The following is a 19,082-nucleotide window of genomic DNA, read 5'->3' on the forward strand; positions in this document are numbered from 1 at the left end:
ATGGCGGCGGGCAGGCGCGCCCCGCGCACGGGGCTGCTGGAGCTGCGCGGCCCCGGCGGGCAATGGCTCCGCGTCCTGCTCTCGCTGGCCGAGGACGCGCTCGGGGTGAGCCCGGCCGATGGCCCCGGCCCCGCTGCCGGCCCCGGCGAGGCCCCAGCGGCGCAGCTGAACGGCGGCGACCCGGGCTCCGCCGTGCCCGAGGCGCTCGCCAACATCAGGCGCACGGTGCGCGTCGTCAAGCAGGACGTGGGGGGGCTCGGCATCAGCATCAAAGGTGAGCGACGGGGCCGGGGGAGCACCGGGCACCGGGACCTGTTGCTGCCGCCTTTCCTGCTGCCGGGCTGGGAAGGAAACCCGGGGGGGAGCGGGCTGGGGCCGGGGTGTTCACATCCCATGGCACTGCCCGACCCCTTGTGCAAGACGAGGGGGGGACACGTGGCAGTGATGGGACCCGAAACATCCCCAGCCCATGGAGAGGGCAGCACTTTGGGGTGTAGCAGTGATCGGCCAGCCCTTGCACAGCATGCCCCAGCTGCAGCCCGGGTCCCACTGCGCCCTTGCACACAAGGGTAGGGTGCACACAAGGGCAGGGTGCTGTCCCACGGGGCGGGTGGGACACGCAGGGCACCCGGTTACACAAGAGCTGCCGGTTTGCAGCCCAGGGGAGGGCTCTGCCTGCGTGTCCTTGTCCCCTCCGTGCCTCCATGCTGGGAAATGCCCCGTTAAACGATCGGCACAAGGAAGGAGGCGAGTGCAAAGCCCTTGGAGATCGCCAGGCGTGGGGAGCTGGGGTTTTAAACCAGCTCAGGCTTGGAGATCTGCTCCCGGAGAGCGAGCAGCGGGAAGCCTCTGTGCTGGAATCCCTGTTTCCCTCCCGAGCTGTCCCCCTCCTCTGGGACTCTCCTGAACTTCAGGCTGGGAACTTTTTGGAGCAGGGATGGTGTTTGTGCCAGCCTTGGCTTTTCAAGTGGCTTCAGCGTGTTGGAAGCTCTGTGAAAGGAGTGTGAAACAGCAGCAAATGGGCAGGGAAAGGGCTGTCAGGAGCCATGGGTGAGAGGGTTTAAACTCTGTGTGTGTGCAGGCAGTGAGCTCCCTATCCCCCGGTCAGCTCTCACTTCCTGACGTGGCTTCTCCCAGCTCAGAGGAGATGCAGCCACGGCCTCTGGCTCCCTCTGGAAGCAAGAGGCTTTGCGATGGGGATGTCCGGATTGAAACGGTGCCGCTGGCTGTGTCTGTGGGATGCCTGAGCCTGCCAGCCCTTTTTGGGAAGCACAAAGCCCCCTTCACAATACCCCCTTGGCTGCCAAGTTACTGCCAGCTCTGCGGCTCTCCCAGGAAAGGAGGAACGTCGCTGGGCTCAGTTAAACTTCATTTCTGCAGTGACGTACGTGGAAACCAAGTAGTCACCATCCCAACGGGGAGCTGAGGCTGTTCCGGGCTGTCCTGGAGTGCATCGTTCCTCCTCACCCTGCTGCCACGTTCCCGGTGGAGCTGTGCCAGCCATGGTCCACCCGGGAATGTCTCACCGTGATCCAGGATGTGGGTTCAGTGCCCTGCCGTGGGATGTGATGAGGGGACAGGCACCGGGGCTGGCCGTGCCCTGGCTGCTGGGCACTGGGAGCCATGCGGGAGCTGGGGTGCGGGGCCTTGGCGGGGTGAGGAGCTGCAGGGACGGGCTCAGCAGCTCCAGCAGCCCCCGCGGAGGCCTCTGACAGCTGATAACTGGAGTCCTGCGGGGCCTGGCAGGCATCGGAGCGAGGAAATGCCTGTGGCACCGGCTGGGAGCAGCCCTGGGGCCGTGACAGCAGCCGGGGCTCAACGTCTGCCTCTGGGGTAGTCAAAGAGTGAACCAGGTTAGAAAAGACCTCTAAGCTCATCCAGTCCAACCCTTGCCCCAGCACTGCCAAGGCCACCACTAACCCATGGCACTGAGGCCTCGTCTACACAGTGTGTGAACACTTGCAGGGATGGTGACTGCAGCCCTGCCCTGGGCAGCCTGTTCCAATGCCTGAGCACCCTCTGGGGCAGGAATTGTTCCTCAGCTCCATCTAAACCTCCCCTGGTGCAGCTTGAGGCCATTTTCTCTTGTCCCATCCCTTGTTCCTTGGGAGCAGAGCCCAGCCCCTCCTGGCTCCATCCTCCTCTCAGGCAGTTGTAGGGAGCGATCAGGTCCCCCCTGAGCCTTCTCTTCTCCAGACTGAACCCCCCAGGTCCCTCAGCCCTTCCCCATCACACTGTGCTCCAGGCCCTGCACCAGCTCCGGTGCCCTTCTCTGGCCCCACTCCAGCCCCTCAATGTCTCTCTTGCAGTGAGGGGCCCAGAACTGAACACAGGATTCGAGGTGCGGCCTCACCAGTGCCCAGTGCAGGGGCACAACCACTGCCCTGGCCCTGCTGCTGCACTGGTGCTGGTACAGGCCAGGATACTGGGGGCTTCTTGGCTGCCTGGGCACAAAGTCCCCCCATCCTTGGCTGATGAGAGATCATCTCTTGGAGGCTCCTTGGGACATGCTGTCCTTGGGGGGTAGGGCATGTCGGGAGGGTCCTATCGAGTGGTAGCTGCTGCAGCCCTGCTCCTCCCTGACACGGAGGCAGCAATGCCGCTTGGATCTCCCTGTGGGTTCAAAAGGTAATGTGCAAATTGATCTCCTTGAGCTGCCGGGAGGTTTGAATGGCATCCTTTTAGTCTGGAGAATGGGGAGCAGCAGGTAAATAGGGCTACTGTGTGGAGGGGAGAAAACAGCCAGATCGGTTCACTTCTCCAGAAAGATTCAGCTCCTACCTGTTCAGATCACAAAGGCCTTGGGGCAGGGATAGTCACTCGCACACAGTACCAATAAAGACATGCTTTCTTGCCAGAACTGATGGGGAGACAGCCAGGTTGAGTGTTTGCTATGTGAGGAAACCGGTGACCGTTCGGGTTGGTTTTGGAGCCATCATCTTTGTTGCTCCAAAGCCTCGTGGTTGTTGCAGGTGTGCCATGGGCAGCAGGCTGGTCCCCGAGCATCCCCCTCCCCACCCACTCCTCTGTGCGCTCCAGCAGCCACAACCCCTTCGTTTCTCTTCTGTTCCAAGGTGGCCGAGAGAATAAAATGCCCATCTTGATCTCCAAGATCTTTAAGGGGCTGGCGGCGGATCAGACCGAGGCGCTGTACGTGGGGGACGCCATCCTCGCTGTCAACGGCACCGACCTTTCCGAGGCGACGCACGACGAGGCGGTGCAGGCCTTGAAGAAGACGGGCAAGGAGGTGGTCTTGGAAGGTAGGAGATGAGGGTGCAAGGAGGCACAAGGTCCTCCTGCTGCCAGGGGCTGATCCCTGTTCCCTGGGGGTGTACTGAGAACATTGGGATGTTCTGCATATTCATTGCATCATCTGCATCATTGCATGAATATTCTGCATCATCTGCAAATTCATTTGCATACCCTTTCGAATGGAAACAGCAAGTGCAGACTGGTTTATCTGCTCATCCTGAGCTCGAGGTCACTGCTGGGGTCTCTGTCTCCCTCCAAATAGGGAGGACATGTATGTGTGTGCCACCACTTGATGCCCAGTGGCTCCCTCCTTCTCTCTGCTGCAGGACCATGGGCAGGCAGTGATGGGAGATGTGTTTATGGGGTTTGCGACTCTTCTGCTGTACAGCACCACTCTGAGCTCTGCCGTTCCTGGGGCAACATAAAGCTTCTTCTGCTTTTCTCTGTGATTCTTATTTAAACCCACATCCTGGGCTGGTGCAACTCTGCAGGCCTGTGCCAGCGTGGAGGGGGGACACTGGCAGCCTGCTCCTTGCTGAGCACCTTTGGGTTTGCTGGGGGGGTTTCAGCAAGAGGAGCAAGGTGCCAGGCACAGGCAGAGCCAGCACAGGAGAGCACCCAACAGGAGCTGCCTGCCCCGGGGCAGCTGAACCCCAACTGCAGACCCCCCTAGACCTGGCAGTTGAGCATCCCAAGGATGCAGCCTTCACCATCCCAGGGGAGACTGGAGCTGCTCTCCTGGGAACAGGCTCCCTCATGGTACTGGGTGGCCGGTCCCTGGTACCAGGGTTCACACTGCAGAGCTCCCCAAACCCCACTTGGGGAGTGGGTGAGAGCTGGTGGGTTGGGAGTGCAGGAGCCCTGAGGGGGACACCCTGTTCTTCTCCCATTGCACTTTGCATTACCCCTGTCCATGTTTGCCCACCCTGGGTCAAGCTCAGGCGAGCACACGGAGCACCCAGGATCTGTCCCTGAGGACAGGACCCTTTCCTTTCCCAGCCCCTGGATCACCGTGGCTAACCACGAGGGTCTTGGCACCAGAAACCCTTCCCGGTGCAGTTGCAGGGCTGCAGTGGGAGGTTTCATGTGGGGGCAGTGCTCTGCTCTCTGCCTGCACAAGGAGCAGTGCTGTGTGTGTGCTGCCAGCAGCCGCCGTGGCTCTTGCTTCCCTTCCCCACATTGTCTCAGCTCCAGATTCTCAGTTTTAGCTTCGCTCAGCCCTTTCTGCTGTGGGTTCCTCCTGTCCTGGGAGCCGCAGGACCACAGTTCAGCTGGAGGAATGTGCTGCTCTGCACAGCTGCTGGGAGCAGATAGGGTTGGTGGTGGGGTGGGTTTTGTTTTGGTTTGGGTTTTTTTGACCAAGGAGAAATACAAGAGCCTCTTTCCCTGCGAGTCTGCAGAATTCCTCCCGTAGCTGCTGTTCTCGGACCACCCTCTCTCTGTTGTTCTTTTGTCATCCTTTGCTTTGGTGTGGGTTTCCTTTCTGCTAGAGGTCCTGTGGGAGATGGAGATGAGCTGCCCTTTCTGTAGAGAACAGCTTCTCTCCCTGGACCACCTCCTCCTCCTCCATCCCCCTGCAGAGCTGGGCACTGCCAGGCAGGCAGGGCCTTTGCTGTAGCTCAGCTATGACCTGCTGGCTTCTGAATTCGGTAGAACACCCAGCAGGTAGCTTTGGGAGGAGAATGGGGCTGGGTCAGCTCCACCATGAAGCTCCAGAGGCTTTGTGATGTGTGTAGCTGGTGCTGTTGGGCTCCTGCAGCGTGGTGTTGCTCAGGGATGCTGCAGGCACCAGCCACAGCAGGGTTCGTCTGATCATGGGCATCAGGTATAAACGTGGTGCACCTCCATCTCCTCCCTGTTCTGGGAAGGATGCCCCATTGCCACTGCAGGGCTGACACTGCAGAGTGGTCACCATCAGGCTGGCACTGCTGTTCCCTGCCTTATACCTGCACCCCAATGGCTGTTCAGGAGCCTGCCCTGGGGAAGGGTGGCAGGGCTGGAGGAAGCGGGTGGCCTTAAGGTGCCCAAAGGGAGTTAAGGGCAGGTTTCCTGCTCCCTTCTCCTGCTTGGGCTCGCTCCAGAGCTTGGGGAGAAGCACCTTAACATCACTTTCTGGTCCTTGAGTGCTGCCAGATGTGACTCTGACTTCCCTTGTGGCTGCTGTAAGTACCAAAGTAGTTGGTCACAGCCAGTGTTTGCTGCCTCGCTCCTCCGGGCTGTGTCCATTCCCTGTTTTAGGAGTTTTTAGCATAGTTTGCAAGCAGCATCGTAGCAGCCAATAAACCAGGGAGCAGCTCCTCACAGGGCAGTGAGTGTCTCCAAAGTGGCTGAGCTGGGAGGTGACACATTTGGATGTGAGCAGCAGCAGCAGCTTGATGTGCTGGCTTTCGCCCTGGGCTCAGCTTGGCTCTGCTTCCAGGGTGTCCTTGCTGGCTGGGCATGAGGACACGCACATACCTCTCTGTGTGTGCTGCCAAGAGGTTCTTTTGAATCTGCCAAACTGCTCTCTCGGTATTTGCAGGAGGAGTTGGACTGTATTTCTGTTACAGTGTTATTTGGGGAAGAACTGCTCTCCCTTACCTTATTTTTCCCTTTTTTTGGGGTGCTGTTTTTGCATTGCTTGGTATCCAACGACCCTCCACAGCAAGGGAAAGGCTGATAAGCATCCTTTCAGCTGCCTTGGGAAGGGCTTCAGTGCCAGGGGTGGTTTTCGTGATGAGCCCTTGTGCCATATTGGCATTTGGAGAGAACTGGGAGCAGTGGGGAGAAGGAGCTGTGGACATCTCACTTCCATGGCAGCCCTGAGCTGGTTGGCCACAGGGCAGCTCCTGGGGCTGTTGCTGCTCTCCAGGACTCCCTCGGCCAAGTAAAGCTTGGAAGCTTGGAATTCAGGAAAGTGAAGGGCTGCTGGGGGAGCACAGCCCTGGTGGGCTGATTGTCCTGACCGTGGGAAGCCAAAGCAGTCGTGGAGGGTGATGTGCATGGTGTGAGATGTGAAACACCCACAATGTGTAGGTGACCCTGGGGTACACAACACACAGTGCAGAGGAAAAGGGGGTTTTCAGTGGAGGAGGGAGGTGGCAGCTGGGATTTGTGTGGTTCTGTGTCGCTGCTGCTCTTGGGGCTCAGAAGGGCTTCAGGAGGGAAAGTGCTGAGGTGTTCTCCAGCTCTTCTTGGGACACCAAAGTGAATGTCTGCTGACAGTTACCAGTAGCAGAGGTGATGCACAGTATGGTGTGTTTGCTTTAATGAGATGGAGATACTTACCGCATACGTTCAATACCAGGTGATGCTGCAGTGAAGGGACAGGCAGAAGTGAGTCAACCTGCTGGGGTCACTGGAGGAGGCAGCAGCTTCCATGGAATGGTGGCCAGGTGCACAGCCCCCCAGGAGCACCGCAGCCTCCAACACATCCTACCTCTGTGCAGGCTCAGGACCCCCCCATGCTGCGGAAACCCATCGGTGCCTCCTGACCAGCCTTAAATCCTCCTTAAAGCCCTGTGCCAGAGAGACAGCGCTGGCTGTGGCTGTTGCCTCTTTCTCCATGCTCCGTCCTGGGGCTGGGCACTGCTGTCTCCCCGTGGCTTGGTCGGGACGTGACCCTGACTGCACAGCTAATGCCGGTGCCGTCCTCCACGTGCCCCGGGAGCTGCGGGCTGGCACAGGGATGCTGCTCGGGTTTCAGGGGCTGAGTGCTGCCTTGCTGAACTCCAATTAGTTCCTGAGCACTGGGATAATGGCAGGTCCACGCTGCCAAGATTAATGGCTCAGGGTAGAATCCAAGGCGGCTCAGATGCCTGTGGGAACGCAGCAGCTATTTTTAACGGGAGGCACAGGGCATGGGGCTGGTGGCCCCACTCTGCCTTCTTGGCTGGGGCCACCACGGGGTGACCAGCCCCTTGTGTCACAGCAGCATCACAGCCATGTATAGCTGTGTCCTGCTGGGGCCAGGCAGAGCGGGGCACCACGTCCCATTACAGCTCCTGATAGGGTTTCAGTATTGAGAGGTTTCGGGGAGCTGGTGGGGTTTGGAATGAAGTGGGAGATGGGTGGTGGTGGTGGGTGAAGGATGGGGGTAAGCTGTGGGTGCAGGTTGTCTCCTGGTGGGAAAAGGGCTTTTTCTGGCACACAGTCAGGCTGCTGTGGCTTTGCCAAGTGATGGAGCTGCTCCACCAAGCAGCTACCTACAGGAGTCGACTGCAAAGCCAAGCTCATGTCGCCCCTCCAGCCACCCTCACTGAGAGTCGCTTGGACCTGAGTGAAACCAGCAGTGATGGCTGAGGACATTAGGAAGCAGTTCTTCCCTGTGAGGGTGCTGAGGCGCTGGCACAGGGTGCCCAGAGAAGCTGTGGCTGCCCCATCCCTGGCAGTGCTCAAGGCCAGGTTGGACACAGGGGCTTGGAGCAAGCTGCTCTAGTGGAAGGGGTCCCTGCCCGTGGCAGGGGTTGGAGCTGGATGAGCTTTAAGGTCCCTTCCAACACAAACCAGGCTGGGATTCCATGACCCTGTGACATGGCAGCGGGAATGTCCCTCCCATGGTGTTTTCCCCAGGGGCCACCCAAGGGAAAGCCCTTCCCTGGAGCCACCGGCTGGTCCCACAGGGCAGCTCCACGACTGGCATCTCCCCCTGCTCAGCCCAAGGCTTTTGGCTGCTGATGCCAACCTCATTTTCAGGATGCAGCTGTGGGGCCACATCAGTTCCTGGGGACCTTGATCTGCCTCTTCCCCTCACCCTCAGGACCTGGCTGCTGTCCCCATGTGGCTCTGAGGGCTTTGGCTCTGCAGCCGAACCCACTGGGGACTGACAGCTGAGTCCTTGTCCCTGGTTGATAACCCAGGACAGGGTGGTGCAAGCTGCGAGCACGCAATTCCCAACTGGAGGCTTTTCCTGGGGCCGAGCCATGGTATTTGAGAGCTGCTGCTCCCAGCTGGCGGTGGGACCGGCTGTACCAGCACAGTTTGCAGGGTGTAATTTTGGCCTGGGAGTCCTGCCTGTTCCCCACCCCCTGCCTCCATGTGCGGCCCCGGGGACCTGATCACGCTGGGATCTGTGGCCTGATCTGAGCTAAAGGAAAGGAAAAAGGGGAAAAAGGTCATTTTTATCCCTCTTGAGGGGCCCTGGGCTGGGGCGGTGGGCAGAGGATCATAGGTGTCATGTCACCTGGTAGCACCTTGCCCACCAGTGCCATCTCCTCTGTGCACCCACAGGGGTGCAGGTCAGAAGGCACACAGCACCCATGGGTGGCAGCTCTGGGGAGGTGATGGAGGTGACACCAGTTCTGGTGCAGAGAGGGTGCAAGGGGTTTCAGCGGGGCAGGATGGGGCTGCCCCAGCCTGTGCCATGCCTTTAACCGGTGCTGCCTCTCTTCCAGTGAAGTACATGAAGGAGATCTCGCCCTACTTCAAGAATTCCTCCTCGGGGGCAACAGTGAACTGGGACCCCTCACCCGCCACCCTGCAGAAGCGCTCCTCTCCCCTCCTGCCCCCTAAGGAGCTCCGGGAGGCCAGGACCGTGCCCCTCAAGATGTGCTACGTGTCCCGCAAGTGCCTCCCCACCGACCCGGAGCACAGGTCAGGGCAGGGTGCGGGGATGGGGTGATGCCACCGCCGTGCCCCGTGGTGCCGAGGGCCTGTGGGGACGCACGGGGCCGTGTCCCTGCAGGTACCTGGAGGTGTGCTCAGCGGACGGGCGCGTCGCCCTGTTCCTGCGGGCGAAGGACGAGGCGACGGCGCAGTCGTGGCTCAGCGCCATCCAGGCCAGCGCGGGCGCGCTGATGCCGCGGGTGAAGGAGGAGCTGCGGGCTCAGCTGGCCGGTGCTGGCGCCGTGGCCGGACGGGACGTGAAGCACGTGGGCTGGCTGACCGAGCAGGTACCCCCTGCCCCCCGGCACCCCCTGCCACCGCGCTGCCGGTGCCCCTGACCCAGTCCCATTGCAGCTCCCCAGTGCCGGCACCAGGAACCTCTTGGCTGTGCTCACCGAGAAGGAGCTGCTGCTGTACAGCAGCCTGCCGCAGAGCCGGGACGCCGTGGGCAAGCCTGTGCACAGCTACCCCCTCATCGCCACCAGGTAGGGACCATGGCCCAGCACCCTCCTCTCTTGCATGGGGAACAGGGCCCTGGCGGTGTCTGGGGTGGTAGCAGGGGCTGGGGGTCAGGGCAGAGCCCTGTGGATGCTGGCACCATTCCTGGGGTGGCAGCAGGGGCTTTTGAGGTGATGGCAGAGTCCTGGGGCGGTGGCAGGGCTCTGGGATGATGGCAAAGCCCTGCGGTGGTGATGTCCAGGGATGGTGGTGGTGTCTGGGGAGGTGGCAGGATGCTGGGGATAGTGACAGTGTCCAGGGCTGGTGGCAGGGCCCTGGGATAATGGCAGAGTCCTGAGATGGTGGTCCAATGATGGGGAGAGGGCCCTGGGGATGGTGGCAACATCCAGGAGTGATGGCAGGGCCCGAGGAGACTGAGATGAGCTCTATGGCAGAAGCTCTTCCCTGTGAGGGTGCTGAGGCGCTGGCACAGGGTGCCCAGAGAAGCTGTGGCTGCCCCATCCCTGGCAGTGTTCAAGGCCAGGTTGGACACAGGGGCTTGGAGCAAGCTGCTCCAGTGGAAGGTGTCCCTGCCCGTGGCAGGGGTTGGAACTGGATGAGCTTTAAGGTCCCTTCCAACACAAACCATCCTGTGGGTCTGTGACAGTGCCCAGGGCTGCTGGCAGCATCCAGGGGTGGTGGCAGAGGCCGAGGCGGTGCCAGTGGCGGGGTCCAGGCGCGGGGCGGCCGCTGTGGCGGGTTCGGGCTGTGCGGGGAGAGCATCCGCGGGGCTGCAGCGACCCCTGCCGGCCGCGCCGCGCACACCACCGCGGAGCTGAGCTGTGCGGAGCGGTGCTGGGTGCGGTGCTGGGTGCGGTGCTGAGAGCGGTGCTGAGCGGTGCGGTGCTGAGCGGTGCGGTGCCGCAGGCTGGTGCACTCGGGGCCGGCCAAGGGCTCGGCGCTGTACGAGGCGGAGCTGTCGTTCGCGCTGCGCAGCGGCACCCGGCTGGGCGTGCAGACCCATCTCTTCAGCCTGGAGAGCCCCCGCGACCTGGCGCTGTGGACGCGGCTGCTGGTGGACGGCACCCACGGGGCGGCCGAGCTGGTGCAGGAGGTGTCGGCAGGTCAGCGGGGGGCCGGGGGGGCCGGGCAATGGGGCCCGCGGCCACTTCTCATCCCTGTGCCTGTCCCCATCCGCAGCCTGCACGTGGAAGGGGCAGGACTGCACTCTGTCCATCCACATCGACAAGGGCTTCACCATCTCCACCACCGAGCCTGGGCTCAGCAAGACCATCCTGCTCCAGCAGCCCTTTGAGAAGCTGCAGATGTCCTCTGATGATGGCACCAAGATGCTCTACCTGGACTTTGGTGGCCCAGAGGGAGAGATTGTGAGTTTTACCCTTTCCACCCCTCTAACCCATGCTCCCACTGTCCCTGGGGGGATATGGGGAGCAGAGAACCCACCCTGCACACAGTGCCCATCGCGCATGGCCTGTGCACCCACCCCTGGCCACATGTAACCCCTTCCCAGGCTGTGGTGACATCTATAGGGCTCCGGGTGGTCCTTGCTCTCCCTGCCACAAGCAGAAAGCTGCCTGCTCCAGGAACAGCCCTCCCCATTGCAAACATCCCTCTGCTCCTTTCTTGCAGCAATTGGACCTTCACTCCTGTCCCAAAACCATCGTGTTCATCATCCACTCCTTCCTCTCGGCCAAGGTGACCCGGCTGGGGCTTCTTGCATGAAGAGGGAGCACCGGGCAGAGCTGCCCCTGCCTTGGCTGATCTATGCACCTTCCTCCCGGCCAAACCAAGCCCCAAGCCATCCCATGGAGACTGGACCCCGCGGGGTCACACCACCCCTGTCAAGAAACAGCACCATCCGGCTGGGAAATACCACTGCCGGGGCGTTTGGGGCAGCAGAGGGGTGAAATCCCTCTTGGATGGCAGCTCCGGCACCTCTCCAGTCCCTGCATCCCCTCCTTCCTCCACACCGATGCTCGGTGGTGGCTGGAGAAGCCCAGTTGGAGCCGCTGTGAACAGCTGCGGTTGTCACCCCAGTGCCTTGTGAGATGATATTTTCTGTACAAAGAAGCTGTTTGTATCCATGGTTTATATTTATATCAAGCAGTTATAAATGCTGATGCAGCAGCTCTCACCTGCCTGGTTTGGACCCTCTGGAGAGTCCCCAGGTCCTGCAGCACAAGGACGTGTGTCCGTCCCTGAACAGGCAGCCCAAGGGCCAGAGACCGAAGCCAGTTCCATAGTGCTTGAGAGGTAGGAGCTGCAGATCAGCTCTGTTTGCCAAATTATACCATATTGTACCAAATGATAGGAACCACTTTGCTTCATTGGAGTTGGATGGTTCATTTTACTGTGCTGACTCCTGGGGCGCTTTATTTCTCAGTTTAGGGGGGCTGCTGGGAAATAACTTCTTTTATGAACCAAAAGATTCCTCATGAAAATGCCTTTTGTGGGGGGATCAAATAAACATTGCAGATCCCAACCTGCGGGAGCCAAGGTCTTCACTTGGAGAAGTACAAGAAGTGTTTGTGGGTGACAGCTGGGCTGTGCTTCAGGGTGTTTTCTGCCAGGGCTTTCCCTGTTGTGAGCTGGTGGCGTTGGCCTGGGGGTGCTGAGGACCCTGGGGGGGGACCTCGGGTGGGGACAAAAGTCTTTTAGGGTGCCCAGCACTGTGGCAGAGAGGACACGCTGGTGCCTGCACCGGTGTGGAGATACCAGGTGGATTTGGATACCCTGTGCTTCAGGATGCTCAGCAGAGGGGGGGCATCGTTTCCAGACTCACAGAAGTTGTGCTCTTCTGTTTTCCCAATGGAAGCAGCCTCCTGGCTGAGTGGCAGCAGAGGCTTGGAATGTTGTTCCCTTCACATGCAGCCCTTGCTAGGAAGGTCAGGCAGCGAATGCAGCCCTCGTGTGGTTATGGTGTCGGCAGGCACTACCGATAGTTACTGAGTGCATCCCGGATCAACCATGACGTCCATTATCCAGAGTGCATCTCTGTTAGTGTGGGACTCAGCACCAAAAAGCCTTTTCTCATCCCAAAAGTGAGGAGCTGTGATGTGGCAATGGCTGCTGTGGGTGAGTTGCAGGGGATGCCCAGGATACTACAAGGACATGTAGTGATGGGCCAAGGGGAATGGCTTTAACCTGCCAGAGGGGAGACTGAGATGAGCTCTTAGGCAGAAGCTGTTCCCTGTGAGGGTGCTGAGGCGCTGGCACAGGGTGCCCAGAGAAGCTGTGGCTGCCCCATCCCTGGCAGTGTTCAAGGCCAGGTCGGACACAGGGGCTTGGAGCAAGCTGCTCTAGTGGAAGGTGTCCCTGCCCGTGGCAGGGGTTGGAACTGAGTGAGCTTTCAGGTCCCTTCCAAACCAGTCTGGGATTCAATGATTCCATGAAAGCAATATAAAAGCGACAAGGGCACTGAGGTGTGTGTGATTTGAGCAGGGAGAAAGCACAAGAACAGCTTGTTTGGTGTAAAGAAATAGTTCTTATGTGGCACAAGACTCAGCTTCTCCACTCTCAGTGGGACAGGGTGCTGGAGACGGGGGGGATGAGGTGCCCATGCAGGTACAGCCTGTTCCTCCCCATGCAGAGCCCCATGGCTGGCAGCAGAGATCTTTGATGATGAACAAGCCCGTACTTTTTATTGCACATAACTGTCAGATTTCCAGGAGCCCTTGCAAATGGATTTGCAAAAGACTCCCCCCCTTTGCTAACTGTTAAATCAATACAAGTAATTTAGAAACAGATGGTGTATTTTTCTATGATCAAAAGCATGTCTGCACAAGGAAACACATTATTACTGCAATTTACCTTCCTCTTCCTGCCCTACAGCCATTACACTTTGGGGTTTGTTCCAATAAAAGAGGGAATCACTCCCAATCCAGAGCAGATTTCCTATTAATCTTACAGGCCACAAACTGCTGTGACTTTACCAGCACAGCTCAGGCAGAGCATCCCACTCCATGCCTGGGCTATGGAGGAAACAGCTCAGTTTGGAGTTGGATATTCCTTTCCTTTGCTTTCTTTGTATTTGATATTGGTGGTGGGGTGAGGATTTCCACGCCCCTCATACATTTCATGGTGGTTTCTCAGCTTCATCACCCTTTGGCACCATCCTCTGCTTCAGGGGACCCATTCTGCAAAGATGCTCTTGCAAAGGGGCCTGTGAAAAATACTTCTCTGGGTGATGTGGAACCTTGTAGCATAAACCACCAGGAAGAGAGGATAGAACTGACTCCCCAGGAGGAGCCCGTGGCACCTGGAGATATCTCCCTAAGCCCAGCAGCATCTTTGATGCCTGAGAAGATGTCCGGAGAGGTGGTATGAGCATCCCAGTATCAGTGGTGCCGAGGGAGGGAGGGCAAAAGATCCCAAAGTCTTGGGGAAAAAACATGGCAATTATTTCCTAAAACTTTTAGTTTTCCAAAAATTCCCGATTTTCATGGGTGTAAATGTCCAGAAATATTCAGACATCCGGAATCAGCATTGAATCTCTCTGCCCACGAAAGGTTTTGGGGTTGGCAGCAGGGACTGATTCCTGGTGCAAGACAACATCTGTATGGAGTGATGCTTGCTCCTGGTTAGGACCACATCACACTGTTCCCTGGGAAGGAATAACAGCTCATCAGGGCTTTATTCTGCAAAACACTTTTATGGTAGAAGCACTGATATTATTGAAAGTGTCTTTAAAGCAAATGTAATGAATTCAGCTTAAAGAACTGGAATGATGGTGATGGGCTTGGATAAAAACTTGATTTCCTCAGCTGAGTCACTTGGAGGCAACTGTAGTTTTATTTGGCCACTGTGACTCAAACAGCTCAGGGAAAGGGGATTTTAAAGGTGCTGGAAGTGACGGGAAATGGGTGGCAAATGGGAAAGGAAGAGAAAAAAAGTTGTGTTTTGCTTTCTACAGAGTTCTTGGGATGCTGGTTGCCAGAAGGGGGAAAACTGGGGATGGAAATGGCACAGAGACGTTGGCACTAAAACATGATGCCAGCCTGAGTTGTTCATGGAGAGAAGAGGCTGATGGCAGTGGGGCTGGCAGCAGCCTGGCTCTTATGCCATTCATTGCCCTTTGGGCACAATCCAGCCAGGGGTGAGCTCTGTTTCCTCTATGGGGAACCCCGGTGCTGTCAGCATCCCCAGCAGAAATTGTCCCCAGAAATGGCTTTTCCAGGTCTTCTGACCTAGAAAGCAGCCCTGAATGAAGGAGCCAGAGAAGAGAGAGATGCAGGAAGAGTGATTAGGTTGTCCCCAGGTGTTTGCTCACCCATGGCAGAACACTGTTTCCCTCCCGATACTGCTTGTACTTTCCATTAGCCGGCTCTGACCTTTTAGTGCCGTAATCAAACAAGACAACCTAACACTTAAATCTGAGCGTTTAGCGCTGACATTTACAATTGGGTCTCAAGTAAGAGAGCCCAAATGAAAATTTCCTGGCAGACAGCACGCTGCGGGGAAGGGGAATCAAATCATTCAGTTGCTGAATAAGAGGCGCGCGGGCCCCGTCAGCAGCCGCAGCGCCCCGGCTGCTATTTGTACTGGAGAACTTGTCATTAAAAGCCAATATTCATCTGGAGCTGGTGTGGCACAGCAGTGCCAGTGATCCCACACACATCTCCCATCTGGGGTGTGGGGAACTGTATTTGGCATTTGATGAAGGTAAACAGGAGTGATCTGACTCGGGCAGAGCGGGGATGCTACATTAAATGTTAAAGATCTGAGGCAGTAATGAGGATGTTTTCTCTCATTCAGTCTTGGCTGTATTCATAGAATCGTAGAGACTGGTTTGTGTTAAAGGGACCTTAAAGCTCATCCAGTTCCAACCCCTGCCACGGGCAGGGACCCCTTCCACTGGAGCAGCTTGCTCCAAGCCCCTGTGTCCAACCTGGCCTTGAGCACTGCCAGGGATGGGGCAGCCACAGCTTCTCTGGGCACCCTGGGCCAGCGCCTCAGCACCCTCACAGGGAAGAGCTTCTGCCTAAGAGCTCATCTCAGTCTCCCCTCTGGCAGGTTAAAGCCATTGCCCTTGGCCTGTCCCTACAGGCCCTTGTCCCAAGCCCCTCTCCAGGTTTCCTGCAGTCCCTTTAGGCACTGGAGCTGCTCTCAGGTCTCCCCTTCAGGAGCCTTCTCTTCTCCAGGCTGAACCAGCCCAGCTCTCTCAGCCTGGCTCCAGAGCAGAGCTGCTCCAGCCCTGATCATCCTCGTGGCCTCCTCTGCACTCGCTCCAACAGCTCCACACTTTCTCTTGCCTAAAAGGTGAGCTCTCGATGCATCCTTTGGTGCATCCCTTGCTGTGGCTCCGCACTTGTCCCTGCGCATGGGGCTGGGCAGGGATGGGCTGTTCCAGCGCGGTCTCTGGGGGAACCAAGCCCTGAGCATTTAGTGGTGTTGGCCTGGTGAGGACATAAGGCTGTTGGTACATTGGGGTGTGCCCAAACACCCCTGGGGCTCTCCAGGTCCTGCACCCCCCATGACTCCCCTATTCACTCCAGTAATTACTACTTTGTCCTGGCCCTCTGCTCTGCTGCTTCCTTCCATGTTTCTCTTCCTCCTTTCATTCTTTATGGAAAGCACGAGTTCCTTCCTTGCCTTCCTGGTGCTGTGCTTGCCTGGTGGGTGCTTGGTCCTTCCACCCTGTGTGTGATGTCTCCTTGGCAACAGAGCGTGATGTGAAATTGCCCGGCCGGCAGGAGGAGCGAGCCATGGATAACCCTTTTCTCCCCCTGTGCTAGGGGTAAAGCAAACGGTGGTGAGATCTGTTTTAACACATGATGTTCCCAAGGAGACTCTCCCCTGACGTGCCCTGAGACAGCCAGTGGTGGAGGTCCTCAGCCACATCCTTGGGTGGAAATCTGCTTGTCCAGGGGGGACAGAGCTGGTTGGTGCAGGCAGGGACCCCAGATGGGACCCCACAGTTAAGCCAGAGCCTTTCCTCTAGCTCTTGGAGCACCCCCGGGCCCTCACCTCTCTGTGTCTCTTTCTGGCAGTGCTGGCATCTCCACAAGGCTTAGGTGGGGATAGAAACACCTTTCAACTGGTTTGCCACTACCAAATGAGGACATCCCCATTTCCCTTTCCCAGACGCTTCTTTCTGTGCCATCACACACTCTGCAAGAGCTCCACATCCCTTTCCATGACCCTCCTGTGTGCTCTGGCTGTTTCCCTCCTGCTGGCATCATTCAGGGGGTCCTGGGTCCACGTCACTCCAGCAGCCCCCTGAGCCCTCCAGGGTGAAACACAGCAATGTACACCTGTGTTCCCATCCTCCCCACATCGCTTTGCTGAACCTGGGATGCTGCAGAGATCCAAGGGTGATGCACAAGGAGCTGCCCAGGATCTAACCCATCTCCCACCCAGCCAGAACCCTTGAACCCAGTAAGTATCAGCATCTCCTCAATGTGAGTTTGGATAAACTGTTAAATCCACTCGGGATCTCACTTCAGCCATTTCCTGTTAAAGCTTCATTAGCAAACCTTTGCCTTACTGTAGGCAAATCTTGGACCTTTTCTGTAGCATTTGCTCTTTTGGGAATTTCTATGTGATGTTAGTCTGTTTGGGCTGATTTCTACTCATTTTAGTTAAAAAGAAAGGAACAAAGAAAGCCGGGAGTACAAGGACAGGGAAGCAAATGGTCTCACCAGCATCTCTGGTCCTGATGAGCTGGAGGGAAATGAGCCCATGGTGACATCTTGATTGTCCAACAAGGAGGCCCCTGGGATGGATGCTGTCACTGAACACACTGGGGCAAGATTCAGCAGGAAGCCAGGAAAGGCAGGTGCTTCCACCCCAGCTCTGCCACTCATCTGCTCCTGGAGCAGGAATGGGCTGGCTCCGTGCCTCAGTTTCCCCTTCTGTAAAAGGGGCATATTCCTGCTACCCCCAGGGCGCATTGACAACCGTGAGCAGCAGAAGCAGAGCCCAGTCCTGCACCTGTAATGACCTCAAGGGATGAAGTGCCTTGGGAAAGTTCCTGTAGTGTCTTTGTGTATGTGTGGTATGTGTGACTCCTTTGCAAATGTTTGTGTGATGCCTTTGCAGATGCAAATGTTACAGCAGTGTAAGGAAATGCTGGAGAAAAAAGCTGAGTTGTTCTATCTATCTATCTATCTATCCATCCATCTATCTCTCTCTCTATCTACCCATCTATCTACCTATATACCTACCTACTATCTATCAATCAATCAATCAATCTATCTATCTATCTATCTATTTCTCCATTTAATGTATCCATTTAGTTTCCCTCTGTTCTCAGACAGATTAGGTTTCTAGAGGCTCAGGACCAGCTGAATTGACAACCAGAAGATACAGGTGTGTTTCACATCAACACTATGAAAACCACATAGAATTAGACTTGGTTTTAGAACACTCATTCAGCAATCCTGAGGCCAGAAATGGGATTTAATGTATAGTGTGGTGAGATACAGATGAGATCCTCTCAGAGTTTCTATGTTTTCTTATACTATACGTTATCAGTGCTGCATGGTCGATTCCCCCCACACCAAACCCCCTCTAAAAGCAGCCAGTTGTTTCTGAAGCCTTCACTGTGGGGTGACATCTCCATATGCAATCAGTGACCTGTTGTTTCAGAAGCCAATATGGGAATAAACAGCAGATTAAAAGTAATAATAATAACAAAACTAAACCCTGGAGATCAGGGAAAGCAGCGGAATTTCCAGCCCCCAGGAAGCTCCTGCTCCAGGAAAGGGCACGTAGCCATGGCAACAGGAGCCCTCACTGTCACGATAATAAAAAAGTATATTATTCTAGGAGAGCTCTTAAAAGGGAAATCTACATTCCATGGAGGGGATGATGACATATTGGGCAGCAGAGAGAGAAATGAGCCGGAGGAGCCCGGAAAGTGATCCCGGCACTTCCGCACCCAGCTCAGAGGGGGATGCAGACCCGGCGGGAGGATGCAGGAGCATCCCATGGCTGTATCCAGGACTCAGCTGCCTCCATCTCCTCCGCGCCCCTGTGGACATGACTCAGACACCGCTGTGGAGGAGATCCATCCCCACGTGTATACCTGCAGCCATGCGGATCTCGGGGTGAAAGCTGGAACTTCAGGGGCTGCGCTGGTGCAGGGGGACACGGGGAGCCCTGCTGAGGTCTGGTGGCAGCAGCCAAAGCTCCAGCATCCATCAGGCACTGAGCATCCTTGTGGCATTGAGGCCCACTGGGTGCTCCTGGCTGCAGGAAACGTGTTCCCCTTCATAGGAAGGGTTTGAAGTTTTGGCAAAGAGGGAATTGTGGAAAAACAGCATTTTGGCTGAACTTTTCCTGGGGTTGATTTTTGGGAAAAGCCTAAAAACTGGTGCTGGCAAGTCAGTGGTAAAAAAAGGATGTGTTGATGTTGCAGACTCATAGAATGGTTTGGGGCGGAAGCTCATCCAGGGGGAGGGAGGGATGCCCTGGCTCTGTGGCTCTCTCTGGGTTTTGGGGTGTTTCATCTCATAGAATTAACTGGGTTGGAAAAGACCTTTAAGATCACCAAGTCCACTACAGCAGGACTGCCAAAGCCACCACTAACCCATGTCACTGAGGAAGTGCATCTTTGGGTCTTGATTGCTGACTGCATCAATGTGTGGGGTAAAAACGCCTCATTGGGGCACCCCCTGAGCCTTTCCTGTGGGTATTCCCTGCAGTGTGGGACAGGGAAGCTGGCCTAGGAATGGGGAGAGAAAGGGAAAAAACTGGCCCCAAAACACAGGGGCAAAGAGAGCCCAGTGGCAGAGCTGCTGCCCAGGAGTGCTCCTGCTCTGACGCACTGCTCAGGTCTCTTCTTT

At 57.0% G+C, this 19,082-nt stretch overlaps 1 protein-coding gene across 1 annotated transcript; it reads left to right on the forward strand.

The window, feature by feature from the left end:
• On the forward strand, window positions 1–11,016 carry SNTA1 (syntrophin alpha 1; the record flags this gene model as incomplete). Its single annotated transcript, XM_080628080.1, has 8 exons — window positions 1–274; window positions 3,075–3,260; window positions 8,625–8,823; window positions 8,915–9,122; window positions 9,190–9,320; window positions 10,201–10,397; window positions 10,474–10,661; window positions 10,924–11,016. The coding sequence occupies 8 exons, from the start codon at window positions 1–3 to the stop codon at window positions 11,014–11,016; spliced, it is 1,476 nt and encodes a 491-aa protein (XP_080484206.1).
• Window positions 11,017–19,082: the final 8,066 nt, after the last annotated feature.

This window comes from Psittacula echo (genome assembly GCF_963264785.1).
Source record: "Psittacula echo genome assembly, chromosome: 12".
Lineage (NCBI taxonomy): Eukaryota > Metazoa > Chordata > Aves > Psittaciformes > Psittacidae > Psittacula > Psittacula echo.